The sequence below is a fragment of the Petaurus breviceps genome, unplaced genomic scaffold (genome assembly GCF_028583685.1).
Source record: "Petaurus breviceps papuanus isolate PSGF00001 unplaced genomic scaffold, PetGlider_PUasm1.0 80, whole genome shotgun sequence".
Classification (NCBI taxonomy): domain Eukaryota; kingdom Metazoa; phylum Chordata; class Mammalia; order Diprotodontia; family Petauridae; genus Petaurus; species Petaurus breviceps.
Window position 1 is genome coordinate 21761065 of NW_027186540.1, and position 15292 is coordinate 21776356.

The following is a 15292-nucleotide window of genomic DNA, read 5'->3' on the forward strand; positions in this document are numbered from 1 at the left end:
TCATTTCTTCTTGACCTGACATGAGCTTCCTGAAACTTCCTTCCTAACATGAACTACAAGATATTCCATTCTGAGAAAATTCCTCTCTTCCGAATAAGCAAACAAATAAAAGCCAGATAATTTTCATAAGAAAATAGTTTGCATTATAAGTTAAATATATGGTCATATAATGTTATATCCTAGGAGATAGTCTAGATTAAAAACCAAAAATATATTATTTTTCTCTAATGGAGAATGTGAAAGCTCTGAAAGCTGAAAGCAGAGAAAAGTATCATGTTTTAGTCCTTATAAAAAATGAATGCATTTCACACAAAGAAAAACATGGCCCAGGGCAAAAGAGGATAATAAAGTGAAAAGTAATGTACACTATAATTAAAAAAAAAACCATATTCTTGTGAATGTAGAAGGAAAAAGTCATAATTAAAAACATTAAAATTTCAAAATGTATAACTAGAATCTTTTCTGACCCCTTTAAAGATGAGTGAAGTTCCAGATTTAATGGTTTCTCCATTCAGGTTTCCTCTCTCAGCTCCGTAGACTTCAGGCCAGAGATCAGGATGCAAATTACCATTGAAGTCATCTTTAAGAACCGAGGGCAAGGAAACAATAGGAACACAGTAAGGTCCACCGAAGCCTCTATCACACCTAAGGAAAAAAATGATTAGGAAAAAGTATTATTGTTGAGGAAAAGTAAACATTACAATGATTCAATCTGGCTTTTGTAATGGGAAGAAAAACTATTTTTAACTACTTACACACAGTGTCCCAGCTCACAGATTCCATGTCCAGAGCACATCCAAGGACACCCAGATGCGAGTACAACATTATCAATAGCCCAAGAATCAGCACCAGGTGTGTAGTTTGACTGAATCCATCTGAACCTTGTTCTGGGAGAGCTAGGCAAAGAAGAGTGGTGGTCATTTAGTCTAACGAGAGTCATATACATAAGAGAAATGACTTTAATATAGTTCTCTCTCTAACTCGCGGCCTTCCTTAATTTTAACTGTCCTGATTGAAAGTAAGCTCCTTCAGAATTGGCAGAAATTTTTTTTTTCTATATGTCATCATAACTATGTCAAATGAAACTTACATAGCATATATGAAATGTGAAAGAAAGATTTCAGTTACTTCATTTCGTCTTTGCCAGAAACACACTCAAGCCTTCTTATGCGATAAATAATGACCAGGGATAGAAGTATTGTAAAGGAATACAGACCATCCTCTCAATTATTAATAATTCAGAAGTTTTTGTAAGTTGGGTCCAAGTTTGGAACTCAAAAGATACTTTTGCAGAGAAACAATGTTGTAAAAGGCAGGTTCCCTGAGCAGTCTGCAAAAAGTTATTTAACTTTTCATTTTATTTATTTATTTAACTTATTTAATAATAAATAAATAATTTATTGAACTTATTAAAATGTGTCTATAGCATGGTCCTAAGGAAATAGGGTTTCCCTACACTGGAGGGGTATGGGAAAGCAGGATATTTTCTCTTTTATAACTTCTACGCAAGCACAAGAACTTTAGTTTCTCTCCCATAAGATTATCCTTCAAATGCAGATAGTATAGTGCTAGAGGGCAGGTAAGTGCTGGGCCTGGAGTAAACTCTGGCCTCAGACACTCCCTAACACTGGATACTCTGCTTCTCCACAAAGTCCAAGATTGCTGTTTGTCATTCAGTCATTGAGTTGTATTCAACTCTTTGTAACCCTGTGGACACCAATGCTGTCCATGGGGTTTTCCTGGCAAAGATATTGAAATGGTTTGCCATTTCTTTCTTAAACAGAAGTTAAGTGACTTGCCCAGGGTCACACAGATAGTGTCTGAGGCTGGATTTGAACTCAGATCTTTCTGACTCCAGGTCCAGTGCTCTATCCATTAAGCTACCTAGTGGCCAGTTAAAGGTTACCATTGCTTTATTGGTTTCTACATAATCAATTAATCAACTAATGACCATTTATTAAGTATCTATTATGTGCCAGGCACAAAGCTAGGCACTGGGGATAGAAAACCTAAAATGAAATAGTCCTTGTTCTCAAGGAGCTTATATTCTATGGGAGGAGACAACACGTACATGTGTAAGTATTTATAAAATAGATACAAGTTAATTAGGGATGATGAAAGAACTAGGAGCTGGATGGATTAATCAGGGAAGACTTCCTGTAGAAGCAATTGAATTTCAAAGGCAATGAGGGAGTCTAAGAGGCAGAGGCAAGAAGGGAATGTATTCCAGGGATGGAGAACTACCACTGCAAAGGCACGCTACTTAAATAAGAAAAAATATTTTAAAGCATTTTATTTGATAGGTTTCCTTCAGAAATGGTAGACTGGATTTAGGAGAAACTAGGTTTTGAATAGGGAGAACAGTAACCAGTTAAGAGGAGGGAGCAGGAAGATACATAAACACCTTACAAAGGCAGAGAGAGGAATATGGCAGAGAGGCAACTGAAAAATCAGAGACATGATAAGTTAGTCTGAAGATAAAGTGTCCAGCTGTAGCATCCAAAAAACAGTATGGGGGATCTCTAAAACCAGAGGGGGAAGACAGCGGTGAAACCATCACAACTGTACTATGCTCCAGTTCATCTTAAATTGGAAGGTAAGGTTCATAGAATCGCCTAGAAGAGACTCTGCTTCTTCAATGACCACAGAAGCTCTGGGCTGGATTGAAGGAAGTAGGAATAAAGTAGGAAGGCAGCAAGATGGTGCAGTGGGTAGCGAGTCAGGCCTAGAGAGTCAAGAAGATCTGAGTTTGAATTCAGCTTTAGACACTAACGAGTTGTATGGCCCTGGGCAAGTCACTTAACCCTGTTTGTTTCAGTTTCCTCATCTATAAAATGAACTGGAGAAGGAAAAAAATAACAAACCACTCCAGTATCTTTGCTAAGAAAACCACAAATAGGGTCATGAAGAATCACCTATGACTGAAATGATTCAACAACAGCAGCAACAAGGAAGACCTTATTAAACCAGACTTACCAGAAAACCAGGCTAAGGAGGACTTGGGTAGGGAAGAATGTGTACTCAGGATGCTGGACAAAGAGACCCACATCCAAAAATGTCTAAATAGCCACTTCCTAAGTCACACACAGCTGGGCTCTGAAATAAAGTTCTATACCTATAACTATTACCTATTTGTAGTTAGCATCCTGTTATACTAGTGTACTGCATACCAAACCACTGAGTTGTGTGTGATATTGATGAAAACACATTAATTCCTAACAGGGGTGCTGGATAAAGGGGCAGTGGTCCCAAGATTGTAATCCAAATTCTCAGTGGTAGCAGAGCAGGAAAAAACACGCAGCTGACATTTTTTTCACAATGGTTACTTGCCCTTTTGGATTTCAACTTTAAATAATTGATCTATGATCATGGGATTGTCAGATTATAGATTTAGAGCAGGAAAGGACCTTGGGTGCCATTGAGTCCAACTCCCTACATTTACAAATGAGGAAGTGAGGCTCAAAGGGGTGAAGAGACTTGCCCAATGTCATGAAAGTAGTACATGGTGAGGTACATGTAACTAGGTGCTCTGACTCAAAATTCTTTGTCCTGTCCACTATGCCATGTTTGGGAGCTAGAGAAGTAGAAAAGAAAAAAAATCCTGAGCTGAGAGTCAATTTCCTCAGGAGTAAAGTGAAGTGGTTGGAAGAAATGATCTCTAAGGCTTCTTTCAACTCTGGAATTGGTTTTGTTTCTATGTCACACTGAAGATCAGACTGTCTTGATGTTGGCATAGAAATAAGAAACCCATGATTCTTAATGTTATGAAATCATCTTGCCAGCAGGAGCAAATACTACCTGCCATTATGGACCAAGGAATTATTTCCTATGCTGTGGTCACTTTCAGGTTTATTAGTACTACTGGATGATGTGGAAGGTTAGGTGAAAAGTTCTCTTTGATAAAAATATTATAGTATGATATCTCATTTAAATCTTTTACTACTTATTAAGGTCATTGTTAGCATCTTTAGAACTAAAGTCTTGTTAATATTTCAGTCTTACACTATGGATGAAATCAGTAAAGATTTCAAATTTAATAATAAAAGGTTTAGTTTTGCCCATTCATTTCTGCAACTTGGCTGATGCACCAGCATCTGAAAACAAAAGATTCCCATCACCCTATACTTTGGGAATAGGTACAAGTAGCCAGAAACAATATCATTGGCTAGGGCTAGTTGGTCAGTCAGGTAGTAAGCATTTATTAAACACCTACACTGTGCTAAGTGATCAGTAGCAGTCTGGAATATATGTGAGGAGAGAAAAAAGAGACAGAATTGTCTCTTGAAGAAGTGGTATCAGAGAGGCTGAAAGATTAAGTCTGTTTTCCCCTACATTGTGTTTTACTATGTATGAGAGAGATATAAGTTAAGCATCAGCCTGGTATGTGGGCAATACTCATTTGCATCTTTGCTTTTGACTATAACTTGGCATTAAAAGGAATGTTCAGTCTGCAGTCATCCTTGTCAACAGGAAGGCTTAAGGAAGTGGAATTTTCAAAATCCTTTAGTTGATTGCATTACATTTAAATCCATTTAGTAATGCAATCTAAAGTGCTGTACTCCCTTCTGTCCCCCACCCACCGAGCATATTCCATATGTAATTATCAAGAAAGATTCATAGATTTCCCCAGGGGGTCACATTTTTTTTTCAAATTAGATGAGTGCAGTTTAAAGTTCTGACATGTAGCCAACATGGTAATTCTCACATGGTAGAGAGTGGAAGGTAGACAGTGACTCGCTTCCAATTCTGGAATCTTTCCGAGGTGTAAATTGAACTTTCTGTGTAATGCAGACAGCCAATAGTTGGAGGAACACACTCTTCAGTGACAAGATGCCAGTCTCTCCCATTGTTTAGGGAATACTGGAGTTGGACACTATGGGAGTCACTGAAAGGTTTGGTGCAGCCCATGCTCAGCTCAAACTGGAGAAAAGTGGAAGCCGTCACATGAAAATCCCAGGTCTCAGCATATCGGGGTTTTCCTAAAAAAGGGAGGGGGGGGGAAATGAACATTTTTCAGTTTGTTTATTGAAACTCTATGATTGTACTAAATTTTTAGCTGGAATGTAGAAGATGTCTATTTCTTAAGCAGATCATATTTATTTTGATTTTTCCCCCTTTTCATCAATTCATATTCTATTTGTATGATAAGAACACAGTCGTATCAATTGCTCATTCGGAACACTTGACTTCTAGCATTATAGACAATAGCAGGCCTCAAATGAGTAATTCTACAAATTAAAAATATGAAGTCATAGATTCAAAAGAAACAACATGGAATAGTGGAAATACCACTGGCCAAGGAATGGAAGGACACGAGTTCATATATCACCTTTGATGCTTACCACATGAGTGACCTTTGGCAAGTAATTTAATGTCTCAAGGCCTCAGTTTCCTCATATGTAAAATAAAGGTGTTGCACTAAATGGTCTCCAAAGTCCTTTCTAGCTCTAGGCCTATGATCTTATGATATTTACTCTATATTTTAAAAGAGATCTAGTCATGTCATTCCATTCCCCATCCAAGACAAACAACACAATGAGTAACCTATTGTAATAGTCAAACTATATGAGGAGAAAGAAATCTCTGGTCTTAGAAGTATACTTTGCTCCAGGCAGTTAGGTATAAAGCTCTGCATTACATAATTTTCTTTTAAATCCTATAAAAACATAGTTCCTGTGGTGAATTTACCTATGCTTTCACTGAATGTCAGAGCAGTATCCATAGAGAGACAGTCAATATCTACTTGACCTCCTTGAATTCTATACCAATTGGCTTGTAAATCTATAGAACCATCAAATTTATCCTTAAAACCAGTTTGAGAGCTGTCATTCATTCCTATAAGGACATCATCCAAGGCCCATTGTGCTGAGTGCTTTCCTGAAATCAGATAAAAATGGACAGTTAGTAGAATGCCATTATTTAATATATCTCACAAATATGAAGATTGTCTTGAAGTGACACAGAAATAAGAAATACATGATTCTTGATGTTATTAGGTCATCTTTCCAGTAAGATTGAGTACAACTTGCCAATACTGATAGACATAAACTCTTTGATGGATTAAACAGAACCAATCAAACTTTCAATGCATTGTAGCCTACCATGTTGGGGTTGCCACCATCGAAAAGCTGTTGCAGATGTCTTGGCCTCCCGTGGCAAATCTATGGAAATGATCTGTGGTTCTAGAAAAGACATGAAGTCCAGCTCTCGAAGTAAATGCCATAGTATTCCATTATCATTTGAATACTGAACCACAAGTCCTAGACAAAAGAAGATAGAAAAATTCAGTTACTTGCATGCTCACCCAGCCGTCACTCTATGTCAGACTTTTGCCTGGATATTCTCTCTTGCTTAGACTTTTGGTCCTCATTGGTTTTTCTGCTTCTTGTTCCTCCCATCTCCAATCTATCTTTCTTGGGGAATTGCTGTGGACTAAAAAACTGATCATTTTGTGACCCAGCTGGTGATAAGTATGGCTGAATTTAGTAGCTTCTGATGACACACTACAATCTATCACTAGTTCTGTATAACGGTGTTCTAAGTAGATTGCAATTAAAAAATTGATAACCTGAATATAACATATATGACAGCACTGTATGAATCTGGGTGTTTAGTCTATCAAAACAAAATATTTCTCATGCAGCCTGACAGAGAGGTTACTATAATATGTGTTTAGGAACCATCAAGACTACTTGTAGAACTGAATCACAAGATGCTGCCTCTAGAGGTGGCACGCCATAGCCAAAGAGGGAAGAACTGGTAGTCAGGAAGAACTGGGTTCAAGACTTGGCTCTGCAATTTTCAAACTGCTTAATTTTTTCTTTTTAGCATATCATTGAACTAATCTGTGCTTAAATTTCCTCATCTATAAATGGCAAATAATAAATAAATCATAATAATAAACTAATTAAAATAAATCACAATAAACCACCAGTGTATTTTCATCTAGTACATTCTAAGAACACATCAATAGCCTAGAAGATGATTGCTATGGCAAAGTATATTTTCATCTTGTGGCTGGTATTTTATCTACCATGGCAGATAGGCACTTGTTATGCAACTGACTCTTTTGATCAACCACATCATCCTGCCTCTCTCTTTTGTTCTTATCATGAAACAAAAACCCAAACTCTTAACACATGAATTGGTGCTAGGAAGAATAACTAGGGTACGAACACTAACAAACCTTAGGAAGATTAAACTTAGATTCATAAAAAAATTGAGGCAAGTATCATCATCATCGTCATCATCATCAAATTCATGAAAGAGGCAAAGAAATCCTCAAGAATGCTTGAGAATAAGAAAGGAACATTATTGCTCTAGAGCTATGACATTGATAGTATTCTCAAAGATAAAGTGAAAATCACATGCCAGAAAATCCTGCTCTGAGGGGCGGAACCAGAATGAGGCAGATAGAAAAGCAGAGGTGAATCTGATTTCTATCTTTTATCCATCAGATCAAGGAAACATACTTGGGCTGGGCTACCTAGCAAAAGCTTTGATATACAATCCAAATCTTGGCTTAAACTATATCTTTCTGACTTTCAGGAGTTATGGCAGTGTGGCTGAATATTATCAATTCCTCCTCCTCCTCCTCTTCCCTCTTCTCTCTCTCTCTCTGTCTCTCTCTCTTTCTCTCTCTTTGTCTCTCTCTCTCTCTGTCTTTCTGTCTCTGTCTCTGTCTCTCTCTCTGTCTCTCTCTCTCTGTCTTTCTGTCTCTGTCTCTCTGTCTCTGTCTCTCTGTCTCTCTCTGTCTCTGTCTCTCTCTCTGTCTCTGTCTCTCTGTCTCTCTCTCTCTGCTTTTTTTTTGTGGCCTCCACATCTCACTGAGGCTGGAAGTACAGGGCTGATCCCACCCTGATTGGCATGAGATAGTTTTCTTCTCCTGAGACAAGCCAGTGGGGCTCCTGTAGGCTCATCACATTCATGCCAAACTTACTTGGGCTTACTCAACATGATTGGCCTTTCCTACCAAAGCTCAAAACTCCTGGGATCAAGTTATCTGCCAGTTACAGCTTCCCTCAAAAGCAGGTATTACAGATGTATGCCACAATGCTCATGCTTGACATAATATTTTCAATGAAACTTGGCCTTCCTCAGAACTCTTAATTTAGATTGTAATACATTTTAGAAAAATGGAAAAGCAGGAAAAAGTTAGTTATCAAGTAGATAAATAACCCAGGTAATAACAGAGAAAAATAAATGTTGATTAATAAGCACACAATCTCTCTGGCTATTTCATTCTCTAGGACAAAGCACTGTGACAGTCACAAAAGTTGTCTTTTACTGAATTAACTCTTTCAGGAGCATCATATTCAACCTCAGGCCACAACAAAGCCCTGCAGAGATAAAGCGGTCCTTTATAGAGGATAATCAAAGAAGCCACACTCTGATAAGTGTCAACGTGTGGATAAAATGCAAGGGAGGGAAACGGCCATATTCATTTTATCCCATTTGCTGATCCTCATTAGCTGTGTCATTGAACGCATTGTATGTCTGAATAAACCAAGCAATTTAAGCTCATCTATTGACTGTTTTAAGACATGTAAAACATCTCTTTTTACACTGCAACTGCATCTGTGTTCTGCCCAGTCTTAATGAAAATAGCCCAATTCTGATTTTAATTCCAAATATGCAGATTGATGCTTCAGCTTGAGTAAGCCAAAAATCTTTACTTTCATCCCTGTAAGAGATTTGCCCTTGGATTTAGCAGATTTACATTTTAACAGCCAGTTTTCCACAAAAGACTGAGAAGTGACTGCAGGATGCAAATTACACAGAGGGAAGGGGCTTGGGGTACAGGGATTTGAGAGTGGTTCAGAAAAAAGTTGCTTGTTTCCAGCCTTCTCCTCCAGGCACTATTCCCTACAGTTTCAATCACACCTGCTACTATATCAGAGTTAGATTTGGTGCTGAGACTCACACTACACAGGGGTCCTTTGTACTAGAGGATACTTCTGCTCTGTCTTCCTGACTAAGAATTCTCCTTCTAGAGTCTGCTCCTTAAAAACAATTATGAATTCTCTCTCCATTATTTAAATGGAACATTGAAGGTAAAAGATTAACAAACAAGCAGAAATATATACTGTTCTTTATGTCTGAAGATGAGACGACTGCATATATTACTTTGAATTCACAACATCAATCAGTTACTAGCTATTGGCTGAGCAGCTGCTACACAGATTTTATTCTCTTGATACAAAGGAGGTATTATCAGTAAGTCACAGCACTGAATGCTTTGAGGAATACAAAGAAATATAAAACATGGTCCCTGCCCTCAAGGAGATTATATTATATAGTTAGGGAGCTATATACACACAAAGATTATCAAAAATGCAAGGTAATGAATGATAACGGACACAAAAAATACAAAAAGAGGGATCATTTAAGCATGAATGCACCAGGGTAGTTCCGTGGAAGAGATGGGATTGGACTTATTTCTTAAGACATCGGTGGGATCTGGAGATAGGAGGAAGAAAGCACACCTGTGGAGAATGGAGAAAAAAACAGGGGAGCACAAGACATGTTTAGAAGAGAGTGAGTTTGGCCAGAAGGGTGGTTTTGTATGGGATAGTCCTGGGAAATAAAGCAGGAAAGGTTCATTTGGGTGGACTGTACAAAATCTCAAATGACAGGAAAAGGATTTTGGACTTTATTCTTGAAGTAATCAGAGGCAATATGACATGGGGGAATAGAGAGTCAGTTGTGGAGTAAGAAAGATCTGGGTTCAGTGTCTGATACACTCTAGTTGGGCAACCCTGGCCAAGTTACTTAACCCTTCAATGCCCCGGGCTATGATCTATTGCACAGAAGGTGCCAGTTTTCTTTGGTAGGGGGAGTTTCCTTAATGGACACGTCTGATTCCAATGAAATCACATGTCTAGTCCTATCTCATCTTACTGGAACCTAGTTAGTTTCTGAACAGTGGGGTGACAGAAAAGAAGCCATATATGAGCAAGATTTGTTTAGTGGCACTGTGAAGGACAGAATGTATGGAGAAGTTGGAGGCACAAAGACCAATGAGAAAGCAATCCATCAGGATCATCAGGTGGGAATGAAAAGAAATGGGAGAGATTATAAAGTAATATTTTTTGGGTATTATTTTTTTTTTGAGTGGGGAAGGTAAGGCAATTGGAGTTAAGTGACTTGCCCAAGGTCACAAGCTAGTTTTTTGTGTTAAGTGTCTGAGGTCAGATTTGAACTCAGGTCCTCCTGACTCCAGGGCTGGTCCTCTATTCACTGCTTCACCTAGCCACCCCCTAAAGTAAGATTTTAGAAATCAGACTGGATATGAAGAATGGAAGGAATTTATAGGATTTAGATGAAAGGAGAAGAGAAGAAACATCAAAGAAGATAAGATGCTATAGTTTCTCCTTGTAGTGACCTGCAGAATAATGGTGTCGTTACTAGTCAAGAAGCATTTGTGAAGCTCCTACTATGTGGCTCCTACTATGTCATTCTAAGCCTAAGAAAACAAAGAAAGGCAAAATAATCAGTTCCTGCTCTCAAGGGACTCAATAGCCCAGTGCAGGAGACCATACGCCAACAACTATGCATAGAAATTATGCAGGGTAAATGGGAGCTAATCATAGAGGGAAGACATTAGCATTAAGGAGGGTCAAAAAGGGCTCCTTATAGAAGACACAATTTTAGCTGGGACTTGAAGGAAGCCAGAGAAGACAAGAGGGAGGAGGGAGAGTATTCCAGGTATGTGAAAATTCCAAATCTGGAGGTGGAGTGTCTTGTGCAAGCAATATCAAGGGGGCCAGTGTCACTGGATTGCAGAGTACAAGCTGGGGAAGAAGGCTTAAGAAGATTGGAAAGTCGGCAGATAGGTGGCACAGTGAATAGAGCGCTGACCCTGGAGTTAGGGGGACCTGAGTTCCAATTCAGCCTCAGACACTTGACCCCCCCCTCTTACTAGCCATGTGACCTTGGGCAAGTCACTTAACCCCAACTGCCTTGCCATCCCCCATCCAAAAAAAAAAAAAGATTCGAAAGGTATGATGGGGCCAGGTTGTAAAGAGCTTTGAATATTCCAGAGAGGATTTTATATTTGATCTTGGAGGTGATAGTGAGCCGCTGAAATTTATCGAATGGGGGGTGGTAGTGGTGAAATGGTCAGATTTGAGCTTTGACAGTTGAGCAGAGGATGGACTGCTGTGAAAAAAAGACTTGAAGTAAGCAGATCCACCAGCAGGCTACTGTGATAGGCAATTAAAAGGTGATGGGAGTTTAGGCAATAGGGGAGTCAGGAAGAGAAGGGAAGGAGCTTGAAGAAAATGATGATTAACATGCCTCAGACAAAGATTACTCAATAGGCCTTCACATACTGCAATTTGTTTACTGGTTGGTTAGATTTCTCTGTAGGAGCTATCAAAGTTGGCTGGATTACTACATACCAAGATTGTCTGTTGCCCTTCTCCACTTCCATCTCCCTCCTCTACCCTCTCCAAGTTATCAATTTTGAAGTTTTAGATTTTGAATTCTTTAATATTTTTATATTATTTTCCTTTGTCCATTCTAACAAGTCTATCACCTTTATGAAAGCTTTCCTAGCTATGCCAGACCATTATGACCTTCCCTGATCTGAAGTTTTTCTTAAAGCCATAGCTAGGAGTTTACAGTTTAGTGTTTTCTTGTTTTTTTAACTTATGTTAATTTTGTATAGCCAATTAGATTGCAATTTTCTTAAGGGGGGAGATCTTACTTTATGCTTTTTATCTCTCTCATAGTGCCTACAGACATTCAGGGCACACAGAAAGTACTCAGTACTATGCAAGATTATATTTTGAGTATATTTTGAATGTTAACTTGCTTGAGGATCATGTTTGCAAACTTTATACATTAACAAATAGAGATTTATAGTTAGCAGTTTCTTTGGTTTAAAAATGAATTATCCTAGACTTAATATTAAACACTAAGCCACTAATTAAACTCACTTTGCAACTGGTTACATTTAAATAGCTGGGCCATCTCCAGTTGTACTGATCTATATCTGTCCACTGGACCCATTTGGCTCTGGAGGAGAAGGTGAGGTGGTGACCTTGCACAGCCCTCTCTCACTTAAATCCAGTTAACTTGCAAGTCATGGTATCACCTGCCTGATGTCATGGTCCTCTTTAAGATGAGAAGGACAAACCACAGTATTTAAATAAATTATACTCAATTCATGAAGTTTCTTCTCATGAAATATCAATTCATGAAGCCACTCTTTGTCCTCATCAAGATTATTTGCTCATCCATTAATTCCTACTCACAGTTCTCACATAATTCTGGTTCTGACTTTTTCACATTACATTTTTTATGTCTTTCCATATTTCCCTCTTTTCCTCATTCTTGTCAATCTAATTGTAGAGTAGCATTCTACCACATTCACAGACTACAGTTTGTGTAAATATTCCCCATCTGATGGACGTTTATATTACTTACACATTTTTTTGATTAAAAATAATGTTGCTATTAAGATTTTGCCTTGCTTTTTAACTATTACCTTCAGGGTACATTCCAAAGAATGAAATTGTTGGGCCAAAGCACATATTTTATTTTTTCTATTTTCTTCCATATTTAGATTCCACTGGTTTGCAATTCCACCAGAAATGAATGAGTATTGGGGCATCTAAGTGGCACAGTGAATAGAACACTGGCCCTGGAGACAGGAAGACCTGAGTTCAAATCTGACCTCAGATATTTAACACTTACTATCCATGTGACCTTGGGCAAGTCATTTAACCCCAATTGCCCTGTCTTCCCCCACTCCAAAAAAAGCCCGCCCAAAAGAAATGAATGAGTATGCCTCTTTCTATGTGATCTTTCCACCAGTTGATGTTAATGATGTCTGAAGCATATTACAACATCAGATACAAGATTTCTTATATCAAACATGGCTGCATAAAACATATTGTATAAATCTAGCCCAGTTTCACTCTACTGATAATGAAGACTACCTTGAATATAGTATCATCAACTATACTCTGATGGTCTACATCATGACTGGAATATTAATTCTCAAATTAACTTGTCTAGATATCCAAACTTTCTTATTTTGATAGTTGCCAGAGCATAGAACAATTGATGGAAAGGTAGAAAGAAATGCATAAAAACTTGTCCCTCAAGAGTTGACTTTATTACATGGTTAAAGTTTTAGTCAAATGCAGATGGGGAATAAGCACAAATGCCTTCTTTCTCCTGGCTGTCTGCAGCTTGATATCACCCTTAGAATCATGCTGTATTTTGAAAACTTCCAGACGTGCTCGAGATGCTTGGGCTATGATGGAGGTAGGTGTAGGAAGCCCAATGTAACAGAAAGACATCCAAATGAGTACTGGGTAATTTCAAGGATCTCTAAAGATTCCTAGGGAATAGGTTCAACTCAAACCTCCTTCTACAATTCAGTGAACACCTAAAGGGGATAGAAGGTGTCATGGAGGGAGGGATGAGACTCAAGGCAAGAAAGGATTAAGAATTGTTCTACTCACTCACAAAAATTTTCCAGAGATCCCCACTGGTAGTATTAGTTTTTAAAAAATGGGCTAGAAGTGTGTTCTAACTTGCATTCAGTTTTACACCACTCAAAAATATCATGCCTATAGTTTTAGGGTCATTGTTGCTTCCTTTCTCTTTAGGAAATTTTAAAAAAAGTTTAGGTTATCCTCTAAACAAAAACCCAATCGACTTCTGTGGTACTTCAAGCTCATTTGAATCGTGGGCTAAGTAGTATTTTTTAAAAATATCCCTAAAATGGTATTTCTTAAATGTGGGAAATGCCCACGACTAATTATGAGGTGTATACAACAGTGTATGGGTAAACAGACAGTCCTTTGTAGAATATTCACAGTATTTAGAGCTAATAGAAGAGAAACAACCAATAAATAAAAATGGAAGATCCAAGCTACCAATATCTAATCTTAATTTTATTTTTTAAAAAAATATACATCAATTTGTAGGTAGTAGTTACCGTGCATGTTGAAAAAAATTACCTTCATTTCTAGCTCTTGGTTTGCTGCAGGTGGCACCAGGAGTTTTGCTTCCAATCTGTATATAAAACTGAACAAGTCTGGGAAAAACAAACAAAGTTTACTTAAGCTGAGGTGGAAGTAGAGTTAGCTGTCTTGTATTATTTCTACCTTTCAACAATTTCTCTAAGTTTTAAATATTTTTAAAACCCAAGTGCTCATGGACACTAGAGAATGCCTAGTTTGTAACAAGCCCAATCCTGTAGTTTTTTATAATACTTCAAACTGCTCTTATAATGTAATTTCTTTAAGTAAAATCAACCTAAATTAAATAAAATTGTAAAGACAGTTCTGAGTTAACAATCATAGTTCTTCAAACAGACGAACATCTTGGTTTATTTAACTTGGTAAACTCAAATAAAAATTTGTGAAATCCACAGCTAAGGAGGAACCAGGAAACATGTTACTTTTTTTTTTACTTTTGGTACTAGAAAGTTGAATGTTATACCTTGCTTCAGCCAGATTGCTTTCTATAAGACCTGATGTGAGTTTTGATGACTCAGAGAAACAATAAAGGTTGTAAATCAGGACTAATACCCTTACAACAAAAAGCATTCAGATTTACCTTTCATGCCTCAGTGATTTTGTGTACCAATACTTTCTACTTTTCCCCTCCTAGAACCCCCATTTAGAGAAGGGGAGGGATTTTGAATTCAATGTCATCTAGAGTTCTGGATGGGTGTAAAACTTGGATTATAAACAATACACATGTTTTATTGTTTTATTTTTACAATATATATCATAAGCAACATATATGTATGTATTGTAAACAATAGAAAAAGGTATCTTTGATTTTTAATTTTTTCTGCATTTTATTCCTTAATGGAAAACTATTTAGTTTTTAATTAAATTAACTATTTAACCAGTAGGTGTCACTGTAGGCATTTTTCCAAGACATCAGAATTAAAGGTGTCCAGTTTAGAATTTGAAGTTGCCAAGCCCCATGGCTATTTCACTAAAGAATCATTCATACTACAATCTTTGCTTTATTACACTTTATTACAAAAGAAAAGTTATGTCTCTCCCTTCCACTTTCTTATAAAGTTCATTCATGGGCAACTGGAGAAATGGCTATTAGTGTTTACTGGGGGAGAGGGGGAGGGGGGAAAGCAGAAGAGGGAGGGAGAGGGAGAGGGGGAGAGAGAGAGAGAGAGAGAGAGAGAGAGAGAGAGAGAGAGAGAGAGAGAGAGAGAGAGAGAGAGAGAGAGAGAGAGAGAGAGAGAGAGAGAGAGAGAGAGAGACAGAGAGAGAGACAGAGAGAGAGAGAGAGAGAGAGA

At 37.8% G+C, this 15292-nt stretch overlaps 1 protein-coding gene across 2 annotated transcripts in view; it reads right to left on the bottom strand.

The window, feature by feature from the left end:
• Window positions 1-15292, bottom strand: part of LOC138176051 (reelin) — a 566262-nt gene that overhangs the window by 102655 nt on the left and 448315 nt on the right. For both annotated transcript variants that reach the window (XM_069106794.1, XM_069106793.1), the window contains exons 31-36: window positions 13980-14056; window positions 6102-6260; window positions 5689-5877; window positions 4706-4979; window positions 756-896; window positions 468-645 (exon numbers count right to left, since the gene is read on the bottom strand). In XM_069106794.1, the coding sequence (XP_068962895.1) occupies window positions 468-645; window positions 756-896; window positions 4706-4979; window positions 5689-5877; window positions 6102-6260; window positions 13980-14056 (1018 nt within the window). The remainder of the gene's footprint in view (window positions 1-467; window positions 646-755; window positions 897-4705; window positions 4980-5688; window positions 5878-6101; window positions 6261-13979; window positions 14057-15292) is intronic.